This window comes from Ambystoma mexicanum, chromosome 12 (genome assembly GCF_040938575.1).
Source record: "Ambystoma mexicanum isolate Mex_15411 chromosome 12, UKY_AmexF1_1, whole genome shotgun sequence".
In the NCBI taxonomy this organism is placed as follows: Eukaryota; Metazoa; Chordata; class Amphibia; order Caudata; family Ambystomatidae; genus Ambystoma; species Ambystoma mexicanum.
Genome location: NC_090936.1, coordinates 872887677 through 872911609, shown reverse-complemented (window position 1 = coordinate 872911609; position 23933 = coordinate 872887677). Strand labels below are relative to the sequence as shown.

The window sequence follows — 23933 nt, the reverse complement described above, 5'->3', positions numbered from 1 at the left end:
ACAGCACCCTGCCCCGAGGCAGATGGAGAGCTCGGCGTTCACTTACCTAAGGTGAGAGCGTTAACCTTTGGGGTTCTACAGGAGAGGAGAAAAGGAAAGAGATAGGGACACCCCAATAACCCCAGTTCATTAATCCCATATTTTCTATCTGCAGACATCTTACTCTTCGAGTCAGGCATACAGTGCACAGAGGTCCAGCCCAAAGAGCCAACCGGGTGCTACACATCACTTTTGAAGATACGGTAGTCGCCCAGTCAAGACCGGCGCCTCTGCGAGAATCAGGTGAGCGTTACAAATAGGCACAGTACAGGGACATCTAGATTCGAAATGGCACAATTAGGCAACCAACAGCAGTGCAAATCAGTTCACTAGGCACAGTATAAGGCAGCTAGGTTTGAAATGGTGCAAATTAGGCAACCAACAGCAGTGCAAAACAGTTCACTAGGCACAGTATAAGGCAGCTAGGTTTGAAATGGTGCAAATTAGGCAACCAACAGCAGTGCAAAACAGTTCACTAGGCACAGTATAAGGCATCTAGATATGAAATGGCATTGGACAGGCTTTACAGAATATACTTGTAACTCATGGGGGATGTAATGAGAAGCCTGAAGGAGAGGGGCAAGTAAGAGATGCACAGCGTGCAGCAGTGGGTATAGAACATGTGGTCCATAATAGTTATAGCTGCGAGTGAATGGCAAGGGCGTCCAGCGTAGGTGAGTCGGGTGGTGAGATCTGAAGTAACCGAGTGGCGTGGCACGTTGTGGGCATGGACAGCACACGTGTGTACAGCCGTGCGGGATGGTGGCGTTAATTGGACAAGAGCGAGAGAGATGCGCTGTGAGTTAGGCAGTTGTAGTCAGCAAATGGGGATATGCGTGTTGCAGTGCCGGCTTACCTGGAGCAGAACGGGCAGAGTTCCTGGCCCTTGGCTCCTACGGCTCCGGACAGGCTCGAGACAGGTGTAGCCTTTGTGCTACAGCCTTCGTGTGAGGCCGGCTCTCGCCTGCCGGCTCTCATTGGCTGGTAAGGCTGGGGCTGGGGCCAATCAGTGGCCGGAATGGTGCAGCAGAGGAAAGTCAGGAAGCTGCTGGTCCAACGTTGATCATGATGGCCATCTTAGAGGGGGGTTCGCCTCGTGGGGAGCAATGGCGGTCGGCTGCCTGATGCCTGGTAGGGTGCAGCAGGTGGGCTGTTGGGGTGATGCCACGTTAGGCAATGCGATGCGCATTAAAGCACGGCTGATCCGCAATAAGAAAACGAGAAAAATGCTAATTCTCGGAAGCGGCAAAAGCGGCGTGCATAGGCGCCATTAGGCTTACCTAGCTGCTGGTGGGTGCATGGCCTCTTGGCAGCACTGAATAAAGAGGTTAAGCACTTCAAGGGCGGCCAGACCGGATAGCATATCAAATCAAATGCTAAAAGAAAACGGGGAAGCATGGGCCATCTTTATCCTGCAACTCTTCAATCAAATAAAGAAGACAAGAACTATTCCATTGTCATGGAAAGAAGCACTGATTGTCCCAATATACAAAAACGGAGACAGCGGAGACCAAAGGAACTATAGACCTATATCTCTTCTGGACTCCATAGGGAAAATATTCTCCTCCATTCACTGAAGGGACTAAAAAATTAGGCCATAAGGGAGGGCCTCTTGTAAAAACGGCAAACAGCTTTCGTATGTGGAGTCGGCAAGTCTTTGAATTTATTCATTTTGAATTTACTAAAGCTCCGGGCCCTTGAAACAAAAACAACTGTGTACCTGGGATTTATTGACCTAGACCAAGTCTTCGATGGAGTCAGTAGAGAGCTTCTCTGGGAAAAAGTGAAGAAATGGAATTGTCCAGTCGATCTTATGGAAGCCATTCAAAAACTATACACCGACACCTCGAACCAAATTATAACCACGAAAGGAGGCGCCACCACAGAAAAGATCCCAACATTCAAAAGAGTAAAACAAGGTTGTCCGCTGGCACCCTTCCTGTTAATTTTATACCTGGCGGATATGATTGAGTCGCAGAGCAAGATCAGAGCCTTTCCTCCCACAATTGAAGGGGAGGAGCTCCCCTGGATCGTATCTGTGGACGACATGGTCTTCATTGAGCAGACAGCAATAGGACTTCAGCGATTTATCAAGGAGTTTAAGAGCTACCTTGATAGAAACCAAATGAAGATCAACATAAAGAAGTCAGTCATCTTAATAATGAAGGCCACAAAGGTGGGGTTTTGTTTTGTACCAACCAAGAACTTTTCTGTGCGCCTGGTTAGTGTTTACAGTTCAAGATGGTGTTGCAGTTGGTGTGGGGCAGAAAGGGGCTTCTGACCCCCACCCCTTGAGAAAACTGTTAAAGAAAAATGCTCCACACTAAGGAACTGCGCCACAGTGGTATTGATAATTCACAAAATCTTTTAATAGTTATGGTGCCCTTTTGGATAACACGTGTTTCGACACACTAGTGTCTTTCTCAAATCAGGGCTGATAACAGAACTGCAAATAGTTCATGAAGTACACATTTCCAAACATCATAGTGAAAGGTAGAACAAATATCAAAGCAGTTCATGAGATCAAATGAGCAAATTAAAGTGTAATCACAGAAAAATACAGAGGGGGGACGGGGAGGAAGTTGAAGGTAAGTGGAAAAAGAACAGATAGTCGAAAATAAAAAATGGAAAAATTAAGGTACCAAAAAGATAAAAACAAACCATTAGTAGACACTCTTAATTGGGTCTTTAAGTCTTATAAACACAATGTCATGTATCCTTTAAATAAGTGGTATGGAATTATGTTCATAGAGGCCTTCTTAATAATGAAGTCAGCATGAGGACACCAATAAAAAAAAAGGAACTTCATATGGTCAATTGAAAACCAAAAGCTGGACATTGTAGACTCAATAGTCTACCTAGGAACAAGAATTAATAAAAATGTAAATGAACTAAGTCAATATACTCTAATTAGAGAAACATTTAAAAACTCACAAATCAAGGGTGAGCTCTCCAATGCAGATATGGGGCCTACTCCATGTTACCAATATTAACCTTTTTCAAGCAGACAGTGGTGGCGGTGGTGTCTGCTAAACCTGCGATGGGAAACTAGGGACATAGTTGAAGCCTACTTCTGGAGGAAAATCCTAAGACACCCTCATTACCTGTCCATCTCAACAATAAGATATGAACTCAGGCTCCAGTCAATGAGGTCGACAGTCCTGTGGAAAACAATTTCTTTCTATAGGAAATGTATTCTGGACCCACCCCCTGCCCCATTAGAGATTCTAGCAAAAACAACGGGGAGGAACCAAGATCCAAACCTGCAGAACAGAAAACGAAATGACAGGAGATTCTATTGTACTGTAACATCAAAGGAGAGATATTACGAGCAAATCCCAACAAAGCAAAGAGAATAATGCGAGAGCATGATTGGGATGAAACCAGCATGCTAAAACTGCCGAACAATCTATGTCACAATATTATCTGGAAGCGGAAGGCAGTCAATGAATGACCCACCTCCATACTTGAGTAAATTTCCCTCTTCCCGGCTCAGGAACCTGTTGATACGATGCAGGTTGAATATTCTTCCAACTAAAGAAGTACAACTTCAAAGAAAACAGATCACACAGTCTGAAGCTGGATGTAGACATTGTGGAAATACCGACATAATAGAAACAACTAGGCATCTGTTATTATCTTGCCCAAAGCTCTCTGCTCAAAGGAGCAAATACTTGGGAAACTATGCTTGCTTAATTAACCCAAGCACCGAGGAGGCATATTGGGAAAGGCTGTTAACAGTGGAAAAAACTGGAAGAACACTTGATGCACTCAAATTTATTGAACAAATCCTATGGCTGAACAGTGAGTAAAGTGTAACTATCTTGCCCAAACTAATCCTAAAGGATCAGGGTAAAAGAGGACAATTTAATCACGCCCATCAACTTGATGCAGGGGACTTAATTGTTGATGGGCGTAAATCTTCTTTGAGACTGGAAACTATGTTAAAGGTTTAAAAAAAATGTTTTCACCAATAAAACATATAAAAATAAAAAAATAATAATAATATGTCAGGATGCATTGGCTTGGATCTCCCTTCCCCACGTTTTGAGCACGGGGTAAGATAGAATCTTAGAGCACAGCACACACTTGAGCTTTCCCAGCATGAGCCGACAGTTCCACTTGCAGCTATCAGGACCGTCTATGGCCAAGTCTCGTTTCTCTTGAAAGTCTCTTGCCTTTGAGGGCCTGATGTATACAATAACAAAACAAAAGTTCCTTCAACAAATTGAAAGTTAATTTCCTGATTTTCCTTTGGGTGAGGACTTTTCACCCCTGGGTCACCCTCTTCCGGGCATTGACCCCTCTTTACTTTCAGCTTCCCTCCTCGGTGTTCACTATGGCTTTTCCTTTACTCACAAATCTTAATGTCTTTTAAAACAGTTCCAGTGGACATCCCTCTGTCGGGTTCACTTTTGTCAACACACTGGGCCTCATTATGGGTCTGGCGGTAACCCTGGTCTGACCTGCTGGGTTTGAGGGTATCCGCCCGCAGAGTTGTAGAGTGCCGGTCCAGAAAGAATGCTGGCAGTAAGCTTACCAGCAGCATTGTATCCGGACCGGCAAACTTAGAATGAGGCCCACTGTTTCTTGGGACTTTAGACTTTGTCCCCTTCTTGTCAGCATCCCTCTTTTCTGGGTTCACACTTGCCAACTTCACCTTCACATTCACTTTCAATGTTTATGGGATTCACTTCCCTTGCTTTCTCATGTGATGGGATTCACTTCCCTTGCTTTCTTTAAAGTTTGTAGGTCAAAGGCTTTCGACTGTATGGGGATTTTGCTTAACCTCTTGTATGACCACTTTGAACTATCTTGGTGGCTCCCCTGCAGCCTTCTGGCTTCTGTAGTTTTTCTCAGATGGGGATCAACCAGAGTTTCTCGGCACAGCACTCATTTGGTGCCGGTCCCCTTCTGCAGCTGGTCTCCTTTTTACAATTTTACAGTTCTTTGAGCTTTTCTCACTTTGCCACTTTCATTCACCACAGCCTGGTTCTTATCTGCTCTCCCCTCGACTCACCAGCTGTGATGAACTGCTTGGCTTTCCTCTTTACTGTAATCAAGGCTGGTGCGGTAGTCTTGCTTGCTCTGGTTTATCAGCGTCGATACACTCCGTGTACCGTTGACATCTGCTGCACACATTTGGCTATTGTCCTCGGTCTCACGTTTCTTTCAGTGGAGGGTTCGCAGGGTTTTGTCAAAAAGGGCAAGGTTGCGTCCCTCCTCATCAGCCTCTCCATATTTGCCGGCTTTCTCCTCCTCTTGAACTGCTGGGTCTGCATAGCTGTCTCGTTGTGCGGTCTGCCTTGCTCATACTGTGCTCTCTTGCTCCACGTTTTTTCCCTGTGGGGAAGGGAAAGGGCCGTCAGGTGTGTGTGATTCTGATCAATTGCCTGACTCTGCCTGACCCTTGTATTGGGACATGTCAGCTCTGGTGTTAGTCCGTTCTCTGGTGTGTTGTGCGAAAGTGTTCTTGTCGGAAATGGGGGAGGGGCAGTGGTTTTGAATGTCCTACGTGGTAGGATGGTGAAAAGGTGTTGAAAGAAGGGGAATACCGCTTCTCACCCGTTGGTGTCCCACTCCCACTCCCTGAGGACCCCCCATCCAGGTAATCCTCCCTCACTGGTCCACCCCCAAGAACTGGATCCAATAGTGACAGCCATGCCCTGGCTACCTGGATGATAGATCCCCGGGGACTAGCCAGAGAGACACCTTCAGGTTTCTCAATGAGTCATCACATAATCCCTGCCTAAAATGTCCACCCACGTGGCCAGGGAAAGACAGAAACTACCTGATCCTGATCCTAAGGGTGGTATTAGTAGGGAGGATCACATGGGATGAGAAGGCTGTCAAGGAAATATAGTGACTCCGTCAGGAGAGATGCAGTATTCATCCTCTTCTGAGGGTGAGGTTTCCCTAATGCCTGAATATTTAATGGAATAATGTCACAGTAGGGATTCCCCTCCCAGACTTACCCAAGGTCCCAAGTATGGAAACCTTTTTTGTAAACATAAGAATGATGTGTATAAGGGTCAGGGAGTTAATACTACTTTTAGTAGTTATGATTCTGCATTGTGTTTGGGTTATAGACCCAAGAGAAAACCATTACTTCCTTTGAAATATTCCCTTAAACATACATCCTATAAATCACTCAAACTGAGTGGATTAAATAATGTTAGCACATATGATACAATTCTGGACTTCAAGCCCCCTAATGCTCTTAGTGCTGAGATGAGGAGGATGGGTCCAGAGTTACCAAATAGTAATGAGAAGTTTAGTTGTTGTAATAGCCCACACATGAGTGGGACCTTTAAACATTTAAAGGCTTTTCAGGTGTGGGCCAAAGAGAAGCAGCAGGAGGAAACAATTGATGGAGTCGCCACTGTGCTGACAGTGGGACGCAGTGCAGAGATCGTGGTGGAAGTCGAGATTGCTGTGGTATGCAGAGGAGGAGCAGCGTGACGCGGTATTAAGGACGGCTACCACGAGGAAGAGAGAAGCTCTCTGTGTCGATTATCCAGCTCCGGCGTGCGGTTATCACCGGTGAGAGTACATTGACAGCCAACGCGAGCAGCAGAAGACTGACCGCAGCTATCAAACGCTGAAGGAGTCCCAACAAACAAAGAAGCAGAAGCGGTGAGTCAGAAGGAGAACCCAGGACATACCAGTGAGTTGGCCTGATACTGGTGACTCTGGGGCACTCCGAAGTAGACCTCTGTATAAGAATTAATCTTTTGAATACCGAACCTTTCAATTGAAGTAAACTGGGTGCAACTCTCCTATTAGGAGATGTTGACTAGGAGAATATTGTAACCTGCATTGCCAAAGGCAAAAAGGGGCAATCACTAAGCAAAGGGAAAGCAACCTGTCTACAGGGGGATGCCCACTAAGGGAATATTGTAACTTGCGTTACCAAAGCCAAAGGGGAGCTATAGGAAAGCTGAGGGAATACAATCTTCTTAAAAATAAAGTGACATTATATTCTGCATTGCCAAAGTCAAAGAAAACTGAGAGTGACACCAAGGCAATGTGAGTATAACAGTCTCAGAACAAGATACCCCATGTAAGAAAGATGTAAACTACATTGCCAGCAGCCAATAGATTGTGTGAAAAGAAGTCAGAGATTTCAGGAGAACAACCTTCTTTGTAAAAAGGGTCAAGGGGGAGAGAACTGTAACCTGCATTGCCTGTGGCAAATAGATCAATGTGAAAATCATTGTCCTTTTGTGCAGTTTGTGAAAAGAAGTCAGAGATTGCAGGAGAAAAGCCTGTCTCGTAAAAAAGGATCAAGAGGAAGAGAACTGTAACCTTTATTGCCGATGGAACCAGATCAATGTGAGAATCATTTTCATTTTATGCAGTATACTTGTAGAAGAAGTTGTAAGCCAAAAGACTAACCCAAGAAGCAGTTGTTGATTCAACTTTCTCCATTGAAGATTTAAGTATTGAAAGTTTGGAGAAGGCCTTACCACAGAGCACAATTTGTAGTCATAGGAGTTTTATCCTGGCAGGTGAGTAACCCAGGAAAGGGACAAATAGTAGTTAGTCCAGGCAGGCAAGTGTACCAGGAAGAAGTATTGTGAATGTGGTAGAAAGTTATGGTGGAAAAGAAGTGGCAATTCTACTACCTTGTTTTATGAACTGTTGTATAATTATCCTGACTGAAGTGTATTCTTTTGAATGATCCATCCTGACCAAAGTATTGCTTGTGAAGGAGAAATGCAATGTGATGAAAAGTGATTGACCTTCAGGAAAAAGAACATTTACATTGACTTCTGACTTGATCTGTGAAGAGAAAGTCTTTTTTGTTTGCCAAGCAGAAGGTTGTGGAAACTTTAACAATTGTCTTGAAGTATGAGAACTCTTTTGGAACTGAGATCGTCACCTTGCCAAGTAAAGGACATATTGAATGAAAATAACTTTGTATTATATCTGGATTGGAACTTGGCTAGTGAAAATAACTTTCCTGAAATTGAACTTTAGTTTGAAACATACTGAATGTATCCAGTGGAAGGGGATCCAACCTTGGTCACAAGGGCTCTTGTTTATAATTTATATGTTTGAATGTATATGTTATTTTGTGACATTCAAACAGCCAAATGATTCCTGTACGATTTTGTTGTATTTATTAGTGTGAGGGTCAGATATTTTGGTCATTAGGTCATTTTTCTTTAGCTTTAGTGTGTCAGGTAGGGAAATCATTGTTAGGCTAGGGAAAGATAGGCATTTTTCTTAACCCTTGTCATGTAATAAAATGGCTACTTGTGAGAAACCCATACGTATGTGTCTGTATCACCTTTCCAACCCTTCAAATCACACACATGCAAGAGACACACAGGTATCTACACCCTTAAAGTGTTGTCCTCTGGATATCCAGATGTCCTTCTGTGGACACATGTGCAGCAAGTTGCCCCTGTTTGGAAACTGTAAGGCAGCATGTGAAGCAATGTGCCCTGGATGCAAATGTTGCACCCTGCTCCTGTTGGGTAAAGTTGGGGAATGCGTTATGCAAAGCACATTGGGATGTGAACACAGACAACACAGGTGAATGTTGCAGATACTTCTTAGTGGGCCCGTCTATCATGCCACTGCATCCAATTACCTAAATGATGTGCATGCATGGCTGAGAATAGCAGCATGGGGCGTGTCACAGAAACCGGGCTCATGGGAATGTGTGATTTTGCAAGGACTTTGGCATGTCCCTCTACGTGGTCAGGTGCATATGACAAGTTGAATGGGCAGGCAAGCCACCTTTCCATGAATGTGTAGCCATGTAAAGTTGACGTCTTCAAACCATGTGGGTGTGATTGCAACTGTAAATTGGCACCACCCCACATTCAGAAGAAGTCCCAAATTAGCGTTTTTATCATGACTGCCATTCCTCAAAGGGCATTGGTGAGTGGCGTGCTTCTGTGTCATCTTGGTTATCCCAGCATCCTCTAGGTCTCCCTCCTCATCTGGTGGCAACAGGATACCCCTTCATGTATCAGTGTTATGCAGGATACAGCACACCTTGCCAGGTGTGTACATGAGGGTATCACCTGTGTGGTGGAGGCTGTGCAATCTGTTCTTTAACATGCTGTGGTGACATGGAATAAGGAGGCTGACCAAGTGATGCTATGTTTTTGGTTATATACTTTATATACTTTTATTTATCAAACAAAAACCATAAATCTATAGGTGGTTTCCCTATCTCAACACAACTAAAACTTGGGCCTGTCAGGGAGTCTGTAATGTCAAAAGGATAACATACCATCTTGGTCAAACTCCTATTCTACCCCTACCACTGAAACACAAAACACTAAGCTAACAAACTAGGTCTATCTTAACCTCCAGGAGAATGGTTCCATTCTCCTGGATGAAGTTTCCTCAAAGTTCAGTTTTCAAAGAAAAGTTTCTGGAATCAGAAAAGGTTCTCAGGTGTCCCACTGGACTAAGAGAATGGTTCCCTTCTCCTAGCTTACCCCAAGTTTCCAACAGGTCTTCCCTGCATTATCTTATCTTCATACTCTTTATCGTTTCCTGTAGTTCCGTCCACGAGGTTCTCACAAGTCCTACTGTTTCTACCTTCATTATCTTGCTCCCACTGGAACAAGGAAGATGCTCCCCGAGTCCTTGTTGACTCTCAAATTACAGTCTTTTGGAACTGTCCCAGGAGTTGTCTCCTAAAATGATCTACTTTTCCTTGGGTTTCATGCTTTACTTTATCAGGTTTACCCAGTGCCCTCCATGTCTTACATTGGTTCCTGTTACCTACTCCTTGTGGAATACTTCACTGGTTTTGACAGGAACCTCAGGTTTGTCCCTTCTTGTCTTTCTTCCTCTTTCTCCTACAGGGAGGAGAGGGGATTGGCTCTTGACTGATCCAGTGTTAGCCAAAGACAAAAAGAAGGATGAAATGACAAGTTGTGGTGTCCTTGCTATAGGAGCTAAATGCTCCACAAGTTATTGCTTCTCCTGTTCTCGTGGGTTCCCCAGGGTGTCATGGGAACCTTCCTGAAGGGCATTGCCCTCTGTCATTCTGGAAGTCCCAACATTTCTTATAGGGAACTTCAAAAGGATGCTGGTCTCTGCTTATTTGGGGTTACTCTTCCCCGCTTGATTATAATTGTGCTCAGTCAGGTTAACCCATTTTTGGAGTGTTGGGTCTGAGGTGTTCTCCAGTCAATGGCCTGTCTATCTGGGGAGTGTTCTCTTCAGACCTCTCCTGATTACTTCTATTCAGGATCTCTCTCTCTCTCTTTGAGAGTCTTTGTTTTTTTATACCATTTTTTCTCGAAATAACTTATAGCAATGTTTTGTAAGATTTCTTTTGCTTTTCAGGTTCTTTGCCGACCCTGTTATCTTTCGCACGTGGTCACAGCATGTCCATTTTTCATATTTCATTATCCCTGCCAAGCAGGGCCTGGTTGCTTGTTCGGCCTCTTGTAGGGATTACGCCAGTTACAGTCCATACATTCCAGCCACCACCTGTCATCCCACCAGCACTGACTGTTTCAACTTCTTCCCTTTCACCTGCAGTGTTCAACGGCAGGCTACAGTTGGCAGTTACGGCATAGTTGTCGAACCGCATGGTTCACCCCTTACAGGTCGCACCACCACCAGGTCAGTTCCGCTCTTTCAATGCACCATACCTCGATATATAGGTAGAACCGGATTCTGGCATCCGTTGTCAACTCTCCTACATTTTTTAGGCAGCTTCGTGGTAGATTCACGCTGTCCGTCTTGCTAGGTAGATTCACGCTGCCCATCTTGAACTCCTCGGACGGGTTTCCGGTCCGACCGAATGTGCATTCTCTCAGCCCCTCCACTACCCTTTGTTCTCTGATCACATGATCTTTGTTTCTCCTCTCGTGCTTTCTCTCTACAACCTCTCCACCTAGCTGTGTCGAAATCCTGTTGGCTGCCAAGACTTTCTCTTCTAGTCTTGTTCGCCAGCTCTTGCTTCTTCTTCGAACACTCTTCATGCTTGACCGTAGCATTCTTAAGTCTTTCTTCTTCATCCCTGTATTTATCGTATCAAGACTACCCGACACTTTACAATAGCACATGGTTTTGGAGTTTATGATACGCAAAGGAGGTTTGGAGTTGTCATTACCCTATGGTTTTGGGATTTAAAGGCACCATCGGAAGGATAGCTCAGTGACAACACGCTCGCCATGGAATCAAGACGACGCTGAGCAACACAGGTTCGATCCAAGGGTCCATGCTTAGAAACTTCTGTGTATTAAGCGCATTATAAATAACACACTTACACTGCATCCTCTGGTGCCGTGTCACCCACTGATGTATCCTCTGCTTCAAAAGCACCCTTTGCCACTAGCCGTCTCACTGCGCATCAACTTGCACTCAAGTGATAGGCCACAAGTATCTGCTGTGCCCCGCTAATGTCAAGTTGCTGGGGTGGTGATCTGTCATGATGTATTTTTGTGTGTCCATTTCTGCTGCATTGTGTTGGCGGCACTTTCCGGCATTATTTACAATGGTTTCATGCAGATGGGCAGCCCCAATAATTGGGGATACACATCGACAGACTGACGACTTTACGCCACTTTCCCAACGACGATGAGTAGGTGTGGGCCAGATGAATGGTGGCTGTACTTTACGCACACCTTACACAACACAAAATCGGTGGATGGACGGCAGAATCTAATCCCACGGATTACCGCCTTTCTGGCTATTCCTTCACTCTAAATGAGGCGCATTGCGTGGCTATCGCCCTTCGAAATTCCAAAGTTGTTCGGCAATCGGATAGAAAAAGTTAAAGATTGACCAATATTTTGGGCCCTGTTAGGGAGGGCAGAATACTGTATTCATATTTAAACAGGACATTTTGAATTGTTTGTTGTTGCTGAAAATCAAAATGAAACATGTAGATGGATTCAGCAACCAAAATGTTTCATTGTCGTTGCTGGCAAGCATGGGCGGCCGCCTGGCGCAGAAATGGAAAGCAGCGAAGTTAAGTTCATGGAACGCTGCCCCAGCACGCTCCATTTCCCTCAGAAAGGAAATTAAGTAAGTGGGGCAGGGCGAGAGAAAGGGGACAATGCAAGTGCTCTGGGGAGGGGGAAGGGCATCCTGGAGTTATTACCCGAGTAACATGAGAATATGCACGGGTGCCCCATTTGAAAATTCAGGGGAGCTTTGCCCTTGACTGCAGGCTATGGCAGTGTGCGTATGTATGTATGTATGGGATTTACAAAGTGTAATCCATAAACCGTAAGTGTACCCTACCCCCTTGGTTCAATCTGATTTAAAGTAAATTCTGGGGGAGCAAAAAAACGACAATTTCTTTTCGAGAGTGCTATAAATTGTCCCAATTCACTAATGCTGGCATTTGTCCTCGTTTTAGTGAGATTGAGCTGGTTTGAGGGAGAAAACAACAATCCTGTATTTGACCTATAATCATTGAAGGATTCAAAATCATAAGTAAAGTACTCATTCGGAGAAGTAATTTAGTTCAACACATTTGTACATTTTCTAAAAAACTTTATATTGATTGCTTCAAGGTATAGTACATGGATACACATAACAGAGATCATTCAATTTCAAGATTCATTGTGCAAGAAAAATAAGAGAAACATAATGAAATTGTTTCAAAACATTAGAACAACTTGACAAACAAAGGTTAAAATTACAACAAGTGTGCGTCTAAATATAATCCAACGGAAAAAATACGGGGGGACGAAAAACACACAACAAAACTAGGGGGAAACTCAAACGGTAGTTGCCCCTGGGAGTACGGGAAATTCTTTTCTAGTTGGATTCCCTTGATTCTCTATATGGATAGGTATGACTAAACTGATCCTTTGTCCATAGGGTTGGCTAAATTTATTTTCTTTGGGCTTCAGTTTTGCCCAACCTGTGGGTCTTTGTGCGGTAAAAGAATTCTTTGCCAACATGGTGCTGGGTGGGAATGTCCCAGCTATTCACGTTTCGGCGGTCTTTCAGCTCACGCAGGCATCCGCCTTCGTCAGGGCGTATTATTTCAGGACCCTGTGTAGGTGTGGAAAAAACAAAAATAAGGTTGAGGTAATCCCTCATATTACCTGTCAGAATAATACTGACATTTAAACAAATACAAAGTGTAAACCTAAGGGGGAAGCAGCGAGTTGTACCCAGGGCTTACACTTAGGTGATTAGAAATAAGCTTGTGGGGGCAGCAGAGGAGATGGGATGCATGGCTGGACTGCCCATGGGGAACTCTGGAGATTTCCCACTAGGCCTCTGCATCCTAGGCCTCTTTCGTATGGAAACCTATTTCCAAATGTTCCTATAGAGAAAGGGTTGGGCTTGCTGAAACTGTGTAATATGGGGCCACTTTGAACATTATTTCCGGGGCCTCTTTTGGTTCCCAGTCCACCCCTGCTGGGATGGCTACAGAGGTCTCCAAAGAGTCGCAGTGGGTTGTCTCTTTGCTCATATAACTTATGCCTGTAGCTTAAAAAATTATACATTATCCACAGACTCGTATACGTTATCTGTGTTCTAACCAGCCAACTATGAAACACCCAGGCATGTTTACTCCCACTAAAGTAGAAAGTGGAGCAATTGCGATACTGTATATCAGTTCTGGCATTTTGGGTGCTTCTTGGTCATGCATTTAAAAGTTCATTGTTTATTAAATTCCACACAACACCATCAGTTATGTGCATTTTGCCTATTTCATTCACCTGCTTCCTCGTTTATTCTTCACGTATTGTCGTTGTGTACTTCACGTTTGGTTGTGTAGCGCTTGTTGCGTGCTTTTTCAAACTTGCAATGTGACACGAGTTCTTACACACCTTCCACCAGGGTGTGTAGACTTTCCTAGGGCAGGAGACAAGGCCAGGGCGTTGGGCCACATTGTTCAGTCTGTACAGCTTTCTCAGCCGGCGCTATGTGAAGGGGGTTGGCAGGCGTGTTGATTCCTATTGGCTCGCTGTTTTCTCAGAGTCCTGTGGTATTATGTTCTCCACTTTCAACTTATTTTCACTAATAGATGGGGTTTTTTTTCCGGTGTGGTGGCTCAATGATTTGTTTGTTAGTGCTATGCATTATAGAGCAGCGGAAAAATCCAGCAATGCTGGTTTTTGTGGTTTGCTGTGAGGTTATGGTTAAACAGTGTCTTGTTTTATTTAAAGCACTTGCATCTTTTTATCTTTTAGGTCTGCCTTTCTGCTCCCCACCTTGGGATATAAACCTGGTTTTGGAACCAACCATGAACCTACTTGACCAGTCCATGTCACTAAGAACTAATGAGTGTTCCCTTTCAGACGAAAACCACTTTTTTGGTAAGTTTCATAATACATTGACCATCTGAGTACCGGGGCTTAAGTGTTTCCCTGAATAAACCAGGAGGGAAAATAGGCTTGAAGGGCACCACTTTTAACTCAACCGCTCCTTAATGTTTGATAAATCTCCCCCCCATGACATGTTGTCCTGAGTGCAGGGCAATGCTGTTGAAAGGCCTGTCTGGTGATACAGTTCCAGTTTATTACTGCAGCACCGATTTATTGTCAGAGTTAAACATTGAGCAGTATTTCAGTCGTACTACATTTATGTTCGTAAGGAAGGCTACATGATTGTGTGCAAAGCTATTGCAAGTCAATTTATAACCAAGGTGGATCATAAAAGTGAATATTTGTCAAACTCAAACATTTACGGAAAAATCTGTTTGCTTAAATTGAACCTGGGAATGTCCTGTGCAACCACATCAGTCAGTTGATATTGTGTAATTGTGCACCATAATCAAGGTCAGTTATGCCCACTACCTGCCAGAGGTTTACAGCCTTGCTAAACTTACTTATGGCCGCACCACTAACGATTAGGATGATCTTACAGACAAGGCTTTTGCATCAACACACTGTGCAAAGAGGGCAGCATTGAAAACACAATGCATTTCATTGGCCTCCAGACTAACTGGCAGGAATTCATTTCTCTATATCTGATCCTGTGATTATTTTTCTCCTCTGGACTTTTCCTCCATAATATTGTCCCCAACCCTGAAGCACTACAAGGCCTCTGTAAAGTGGCATTCAGCCTTTACAAAATCCTGAAAATGAATAAAAAGTACACAAAAACAATAACTGCCTATGATCAGTCAACCATCCGTGCCCACACTAATCTGCACTCTAAAGTCACGGATGGATGCTTCCAGTCGAGACCGGTTCATAAAGGGCATCAGAGCGCAGCTATCAGGTTGTGGAGGGGTTGTGATTGCTTTCTGTTATGCACAGCATTTGCTGTCAGTAAACCTGATGAGGAGTGCTGTGCATCATGGCATCACCATGTGCCTCCAGGGAAAAACTCCCTGGGCACCCTCATGTGGGATGGTATTTTTCCTGCAGTCACAAGGTGGTGCAATGTATCACGGTCCATATGAGGTCACAAGGGCATCCATTAAAGAAATAGTGTGCTCAAAAATGTTATTGTCCCTATCGTATAGGCATGTGGTTTTAAGCAAACTGTGATCGATCGTAAAAACATTTCCTATGCACCTTAACTTAGTTTTACACACTTTTACACAAATACGAAATCAACGAGCGGGGTGCGGCCATCTTTTGGTAATCTTATACGTGGATCGAGTGCACTAAGGACAAGTGACCCTGCTGCACTAAATCATATCACCATGCCCTGAAGCTGACATCACTATTCCTAGCGATATTCTCCACCTATTTTCATGATGTTAGTGGGCAGCGTAGCCAAACTTGCCCATTGATCACCTACGTTTTAACGCCAGTTGATGCAGAACCCGGAATATCAACACACACATCCTCTCACAGCATATCATGTCCCAAATCGGAATAGAAAACACTATTTTTAAAGGAAACATCAATACCCTGCAATTTACAATGTGCTTTTATTTCACAAAAAAGTTCAGAGAACATCCAGTGATTTCAATTTACCAGCAATTATTGAAAGTCCATGGGTTAGAGTATCAAAACTTTATCATGAGGCACACAGTGTCCCTTTCGGAGAAGATGCGCATTCGACGCACATTGAATTGCAATGCTTCGGCATCAGCTTCTTGCTAGACCACCGTAAACGATGACAGGTTGCTTCTTGTCACTGGTACCGTGAAAAGGCATACCGGACCTGGCCACTCGTCCCACATCAGCGTAATGGAAATCCATCCGTTTAGGTGTATCTGCCACTTCTGACTGAAGAAACTATCTGTCGGTATCTGGAAGCAATGGCATTCGCAGAATGGCAAAATGTAGCTGTGTAGAAAATATTAATAAAAATATATTTTAGTAGCCATTCTTTATTCACCTTTATCCATTTACCCTGTAATTCTGCACCTGGTGAAACCTAATAAGGAACACAAACCACAAACAATGGAAGGAAACACACAGCTGTGGGCACTTAAAGTGTGAAAAAAACATATAACAGGTTATCATGCCATGTTCGTTCTAGCGAGGTGCACCTGCTACCTTTTTTAAAAATGTAACGCAACTGACAACATCAAATTTCGACAAGCGAACCAAGTCCCCTTGGAAAATGTTCTGCATGTTCTGCTCAACCAATAATATAACGTTGACAGTACACACTGATATGCCAAGGGACGAAGTGGTTTAGATATCCCTAGCCTGCATACAGGTTGTGTTTGCGGGTCATCGATGAATAATCGTCACAATATGCTCCAACTAACAACCCATAACAATGTAAGCAAGCAATACTGCTCAGAAAATGAAACCTTTACTAATTTGTCTATAAACTTGTCTTTACACTGAATAGTTACACTTACATAATATTTGGCATTTCCATTCTCTTGGCGCAATGTTCCAATGTCCAGTTTTAAAATAGTGAATCTTGTCATTTTTGTGGGTATTCAACACCTTGCGCCCTTCAAGCCATAGCGAATCTTCCCTTTTGTCCAAGACCAAATAACAATTGAAGCTTCTTTCGAGCATGTATGCCTGGTCAGTTTTTGTTTTTGTGAAATAAAGCCATAAATATAAAGCATACTGTACAAGACGCATCAGTGTGAACTCCCCACAAGCAACCTCAAACAAAGTGACCTTCACTCCATGGGAACGATGAGACCGGCCGACCAATGTGGCATTCAAAACATGTTTGAAAAATTAACTAATTGTTTGCCGGCATCCACCAGTTACACTGAAGGTCAGTAAAACAGATAATACAAGCCACTGAAAGTCTGGTGTAACCTAAGATTCCATTTGTGTCTGTCTGAAACAGACCCTGATAGCATATGATGATATTATATTGCATTTATAATACGCCAATGCACAAATGCTCCAAGGATCGACGACGCAATACAGGGGGAACGGAGGAAAGACACAGCCAACGATCTTACTAGTGTTGGGAAGTATACGATCCATTCCCCCATTGTTTGTCACTCTCGAAACATAACATATGTAATAACCAAGGGGGAGGCGTAGCCAACCACCGTGACATTCCTTTACACCACACCCCATCTCAAATACCACATACACTATAGTTTCAAGCCCAGCATTAGGAAACCATTTTGAAGTAGCCCGAATGACATAGCCCGAATGACATCTTTCTACTAGGCCCGAAAATCCATCTCTCTGTACAAAAGTAGCTTTCCCATGCACAGCGGCTCCCTCAGCTAACCCACACAATCTCCTCCCCATTGCCACGTCTGTGTGCGACATGTTCTCGCAGAGGAATGTGCTCTGCGGATAACGTGAGACACTGACAAGTCATAAATCCAAGTGCCCACTCATCTCCACTGAACTTCACGTCCACTAACAACCTCCACACCACCAGGTCTGAGTCCACCAGCTCAGACCCCGCAGTTCCTTTCATGCTGATATCCATCTGACCCTCCCCTGCCCTGATCAGTCAAGGACCCCCATCTCAGCCCTTATCCCATGTAGTAATATATTGTCCCAAAAAGCAACACACGTTGTTGTCCTGAGGACCGAAGCAGGGCAGATGATCGTGCAAGTCCAGTAGAAGGGCAAAGGGGAAAAGAGCGGAGCAAAAAGTTGACAAAGAGGGTACATTTGAAAAGACAATTTAGGCAATCAACGCCAGAGCCATGCACTGCATGTGTGGATGTGGTTTGGATGTAGCAGAGGGGTTTGCAGGCACCTAGCAACCACAGACATGTATGTTATCATTCAAGGACCAGTAATTTAAATAAAGGGAAGGCAACAGATCTAAATTAATGAATCATAAACCAGATTAAATCTGCATTATTAAACACTTCTTAATGCTTTTAGTAGCATTGACATTCAAGTTTAACAGCATTCCATTATTGGTGTACAATTTACAAACATTGGGGAACATATCCCAAATGTTATAGTGAGCACATTAAGAACAACGCTGCAAATCATTTATACCAGGAAGTCAACTGTTCAACAAGTTCAGCTTTAGGTGGACAGGGCTTGTTTGCAATGTTTTGTGGCATTGTATGTGTCCTAGGAACAAAATCAGGATCCATTCCATGAGTATGCATGGCCAACACAGTCAAAGTGAGATATTTCACTAAATCGAATTCCATTTCCTGGTATATTGGCTTTGCCACCCATATTTTGCTTCGTTTTTCAAAGACCAAGGTCTAACGAAGCATCGCAAAGTTTCTGTCAGTTCTCGATTGTTCTCTACCAAGGTTGGTTCTCGTTATGTGCCAATATGGCTAGTAATGTTCTGGCTTGCATACCGTCTATGCCGAAATGCAACCTTTTGGGACTGTACTTTAGGCACATATTGTGGAACACCTCCAAATCTCCGGTGTGACAGAATTCAGTGAGTCCCTTTAGGTCTCTTGAAAGAGTTTTGTCATACACGATCTTCTCAAGAACTTTGTGTGGAGGTGCACATGGCAACAACCACTTCTTCTTGCATTCCTGCTCCTCCGATAACGGTCCATGTGCACATTCGTGAAAATGTTGGTTTTCTGTCCATGAGTGAACGTTGGAACAATGGTGCATCAATGAGCACCATTTTTCAATTAGAATTTCCACAGACCGATCTCAAGTTTTGGAGCTCCATCAAAGAAGGTTGCCCAAAGACTGAGACCATTGTAAAATATTTTCCGAACCCTTTTTTTTACCAGCAGCTGTGATTTTTTTTATTCACTGATTTGGTAACGTGCCATACATCAAATTGATGATGAATGTTTGGAAACTGCTCTTTCATGGCCTTAGCTATTGAAACATGTCTCTGTCAGTGGCTATGAGGTCTATTTGCATTCCCCTCGATTGACAAGGTTCAAGGGATTTTATGAAACCATGTTTCTCCATGGCCACTGAGGATTTGCATTGGGACACTTGCACAATCTCCAAACTCACAATTTTTTTGTTTCCATGGGCCTCATTACGACCCTGGCGGAAATCGAAAAACGATGGCGGAAATGCAATACCGCCATCGAATAGCGCTCGGTGCGATTATGACCCGTCACCGCAAAGTACGATGCCATTAGCGACACCGTAGTGAACGCCAACGCTAATTGCACCAAGTACGCGCGCGCGCGCCATGCCAAACCGTAATTACCACCATGGCGCAACGGTACGCGAATTCTGACCCTAGCGGACATGCACCTAACGCCATCAAGCACAGCGGAAAGTACCATTCCGCCATGGTGAGAAGTACGGCATCGCGAACCAACCGTAAACGGCCCCACTGAGTGCCTGTACACCGCTCCCTGGCCACATTGTACAACTCCCCGTAGGTGCAATGAAGTCACACAATGCAACCAGTGAAATGTACTAGTCATCCATGCCTGCCAACGAACAAATGAATCTCAAGAGGGGCCAATGGGAGCTGCAGGGCACAGATGGCACGAATACAGAAGCCATACAAATGGACATGACCTCAGTCTCCCACCAAGAAACGCACGCAAACACAGGCACCTGTGACCAGCAATATTCCGATAATCACATCATTCCACCAATCCAACTGGCTGACCGGCATCTGTTACACAAAAGCTAATCCCCCGCCCCTGAGCATGACATCATCAAAACAGTCATATTGGCAGCCCTTATCCCTGACCTCACTGGGCTTCGTAGGCAAACGCGCCCAGCACAGTACCACGCAACTATACTCCGAAGCTGGAACCCAATGCAGATCTCCTCACAATACATCGCTCCCCAAATAGGAATATGCCACATCACTTGCAAAGAAGAACGCTACACGGTTCATATCAGAATAGAAATTTAATGCACAACAAATTCACCAAGCCCATACAGCCATTAGGCCATGAACTCCAAAACACATTTCACCATTGTGGGCTGCATCCGCAATAAATGACCAGCTACTTCTTGTGTGACGCCCTGTTCCTTCATGGTACACAGGGGCTACATTCTCGTACGAAAAGGCAACATGGAAGCGCCTAGAACCGCAGGGCCGTCCCAATAGGGAGGCACTAGTCCAGCTGAAAGGCCGAAATGTTGCTCCTAGCCACTAGTACTGCGTAAGGGCATGTGGCCCATTGGCGATCGTCCCATAAGATCGTAATGCTGCTCCACTGATTAACACGAAGCAGCAGGTGTCGGGAGTAAAATCCATCTGCAGGAGTGGCATACAGATGGCAGTGGCAAAAGGGGAGGAGATACCTGTCAACCAAATGAAATGAAAAAGAATAGTATGGCCATCAGAACTACATTTGAATTACTCACTTCAATGATCACACCAAATCCACAGCCATATGCATGCTAGCCCACTCCAAAGGATCATCACCACCCAAAAACCACTTGCGAATCATAACTATCTATATCGAGGTGAAAACACCATCACAAACGAGTGTACCTGTGCATGCGTCTGTTAAAACAGAATCCATCAGATGGGATTGGTAACGTGCATAGACACAAGTGTCTGAAGGCGCGTCGAGACAGGGAGGGCTGAACAAGGCCAGATAGACGATGGTCCCACTATGGCAGCCCTGCATCACATAGCGCAGGGGAGGCGGATAGATTCCAAGAAGCCCTGTACATGGCAAACTCTGTATCAAATCATCTGTCCATGCATCCATACATCATTCCCTCATCCCGTAATGAAAACGCCTGTTTCCATACTCACATAACATGTGAAATTTCCATTGAGTCTGTGCGTTATGCAGCCTGCAAAATCCACTGTGCCCCAGCCCGTAATTCCAGTGTTGTGAAGTAACATGTATTTGGGAACGTCCGGCCTCATCGCCCACTTCGCTATTGCGCATCCCAAACTATTCATATCAATCATTGCATCCTCGCCATGGCCCCTGTCCCAAGGACATTGAACAATAGAACGTTATATTTGCAGTCAGACCTGTGGGCATCTCCTCGCCGCTAGCTGAAAACCGAAAGCGCCGCCCTTCGAATTCCTCATTTGCAACATCACGTCGAAAAGGCATCTGTGGCCGCTTGAAATCACAAATTAATCCATCTAGTGCGGCTGTGTGTGAAAATGGCAACTGCCTTCACTCACAAATGGGACGCCCCGCCCGTCGGTGAACCTCGGTACAGTGTTGCATGAGGGTCCACCGTTACTCGAGTACTACGTTCCACTGACCCTTCACAAGTTTGTTCGCGACTGCAAAGATAGTATGTGAAACAATTGGACCATAGCCGAATGAACATATCAACCAATGTTACACTGCCATCGGGTACAAATACATGATTGTAATAGCAAGATGCCATTCGTCGAATTGCAGCGTTGTGTGCGGGACGTGCTCGCCCAAAGGGGAGAGCAGCTTGCACAGGTGGAATGAATCACCACAGGTGGAGGCCATACAGCCTGAAAACACATAAATTGCACACCCAGTCTCCTCCCACAACCACACCCACTCCGAAATGCTACCGGCAGGACTAGCTATGTTGGCCCTGGGGGACCTGATAGCCCTGCAAGTACTCCAACTTCAAGAAGAAGACGAACACCAACTACAACCGGCCACACGGAGGAGACGCAGGAGGAGGAGGAGGGCAAGGCAGGGCCAGCAAGGGCCGTCAGCACAGCCACTACCACCACGCAGGCAGCCCGCAATCCCACGCCTCCGAGCACATCCGTTCAACCTCACTGATGAGCAGATCCACACCCTCTACCGTTTGGACCGGGACACCATAACCGCCATTGTGGACATGACACAGGCTGACCTTGTCAGCATGATAGATAGCCCAACCGCCATCCCACCCCTACTGAAGGTGGTGTCTGTACTCCACTTCCTGGCCACAGGCACCTACCAGCACACAGTCGGACAGTTGCATGGCATATCACAGCCACTGTTCTCACGGACACTATTGCAAGTGCTCGATGCCCTCCTGCAGCACGCAGACGACTACATCTCTCTACCACGCTCGGAGCAGGAAATTACCAACACAAAAGTGGGATTCCATGCACTTGCCGGCATACCGGGTTGCATTGGTGCCATCGACTGCACCCATGTGGAATTGGTCGTCCCACATGCCATGGAGGCCCAGTACCGCAACCGAAAACAATTTCATTCTCTGAATGTACAAATGGTGTGTGACTCCAACAGGATCATTACACATTGTTGTGCCCGATTCCCTGGATCAACCCATGATTCTATGGTCTTGAGGAACTCTACAATCCCACGCTACATGGAGCGACACGCAGGGAACAGATCCTGGCTACTCGGTGAGTCTCATTTCATGCATGATGATGTGGGGTATGTGATGCGGCAATGACCTGGCAGGAGGGGGGGGGGTGCGTACGTAGCAATGGCATTCCACATAATTCGTTTATTGTCCACATACAGGTGATGCCGGATATCCACTGAAGAGATGGCTCCTCACACCAGTCCGGAACCCACGGGACCAGCATGAGGAGGACTACAACCATGCCCACTCACGTACCCGTGTAGTCATAGAACAGGCATTCGGCCTACTGAAGACTCGTTTCCGATGCCTCAGCAGGTCTGGCGGGGCACTCCTGTACCGCCATGTGAAGGTTGCAAAGATGGTGATGGCATGTGTCATGCTACACAACATGTGCGTACGTAGAAATGTGCCCATGCCCCCTGACGCAGAACTGCAAGCACCTGAAGATGGTCATGATGAGGGTGGGGATGTGGCAGCACCTCAAGGAGTCTGCGAGGCACAGGAGGGCCGTGACATTCTTCAGCATCTCATAGATGCATGCTTCTAGCACTCACGCCTGGTGGCTGATACATGGACACGGGACTCGTGGCACTGTGTGTGTCTGGAACATGCACAATATGGACTGTACGCCTATAATGGCCTCGTACACAAAGATCAATGTCCACACATCTCATTGGATGATCGTGCATTGTTTATGGCATATGTGATATCATGTTAAACACCCTATCGACCCGCCACCCAAGTGAGCCCAACACACCCCCTCCACCCTCCTACCTCCCCCCCGAACACCAGTGTCCAAAGATGCTCATTGTCAGTGGGCAGTCGCTATTGCAAGCCCCCTCTGCGGGTATCAGGGGCACCCCTGCCTGTGGAGCGCAGGTTCCTCCCAGATCTACGTTGGGGGCTGCCCTGGACGGAACTTGCAACGGATGATGTCTCTGCCTGCTCACGTCCATGCATGTCCCTAAGGGTTTGTGAGAGCTCAGTGAGCACACGGCGCACTGCGGAAAGTTCGGCACATACGTCTTTGGACGTCGCATGCAGTTCCCCCCTCAGGCTCTCGGTGCTTCTCTCCATTTGTACTCTCAGGCTCTCGGTGCTACTCTCCATTTGTGCCCTTAGTGTCTCTGTACTTCTCTCCATTTCTGCCCTAAGTGTCTCAGTTGATGTTTCTATGTCTGCCTTAGTGCCCCCACATTCATCGGCATGGTCCTTGAGGAGCGTGGCCAGTTGCTGCTGTTGCACGATTAACTGGTCGAGGGACTGTTGCCTCTGCTGGGCCATGGCCATTTGCGGGGGTGTCACAGAGTGGCTGTTCACCTCATGTTGCCTTGCCACAGGGCTTGTGGGGGATGGCCAGTCGTCGTCTTGTGGGTGCCCCTGCGT

The 23933-nt window shown here is 45.4% G+C and overlaps 1 protein-coding gene across 1 annotated transcript in view; it reads left to right on the top strand.

Annotated features, from left to right (window-relative positions):
* Positions 1-14190: 14190 nt before the first annotated feature.
* Positions 14191-23933, top strand: part of NR1H4 (nuclear receptor subfamily 1 group H member 4) — a 570288-nt gene continuing 560545 nt past the window's right edge. Inside the window, exon 1 of the mRNA XM_069629349.1 lies at positions 14191-14312. Coding sequence (XP_069485450.1) covers positions 14240-14312 — 73 coding nt within the window. The 5' untranslated portion in view covers positions 14191-14239. The remainder of the gene's footprint in view (positions 14313-23933) is intronic.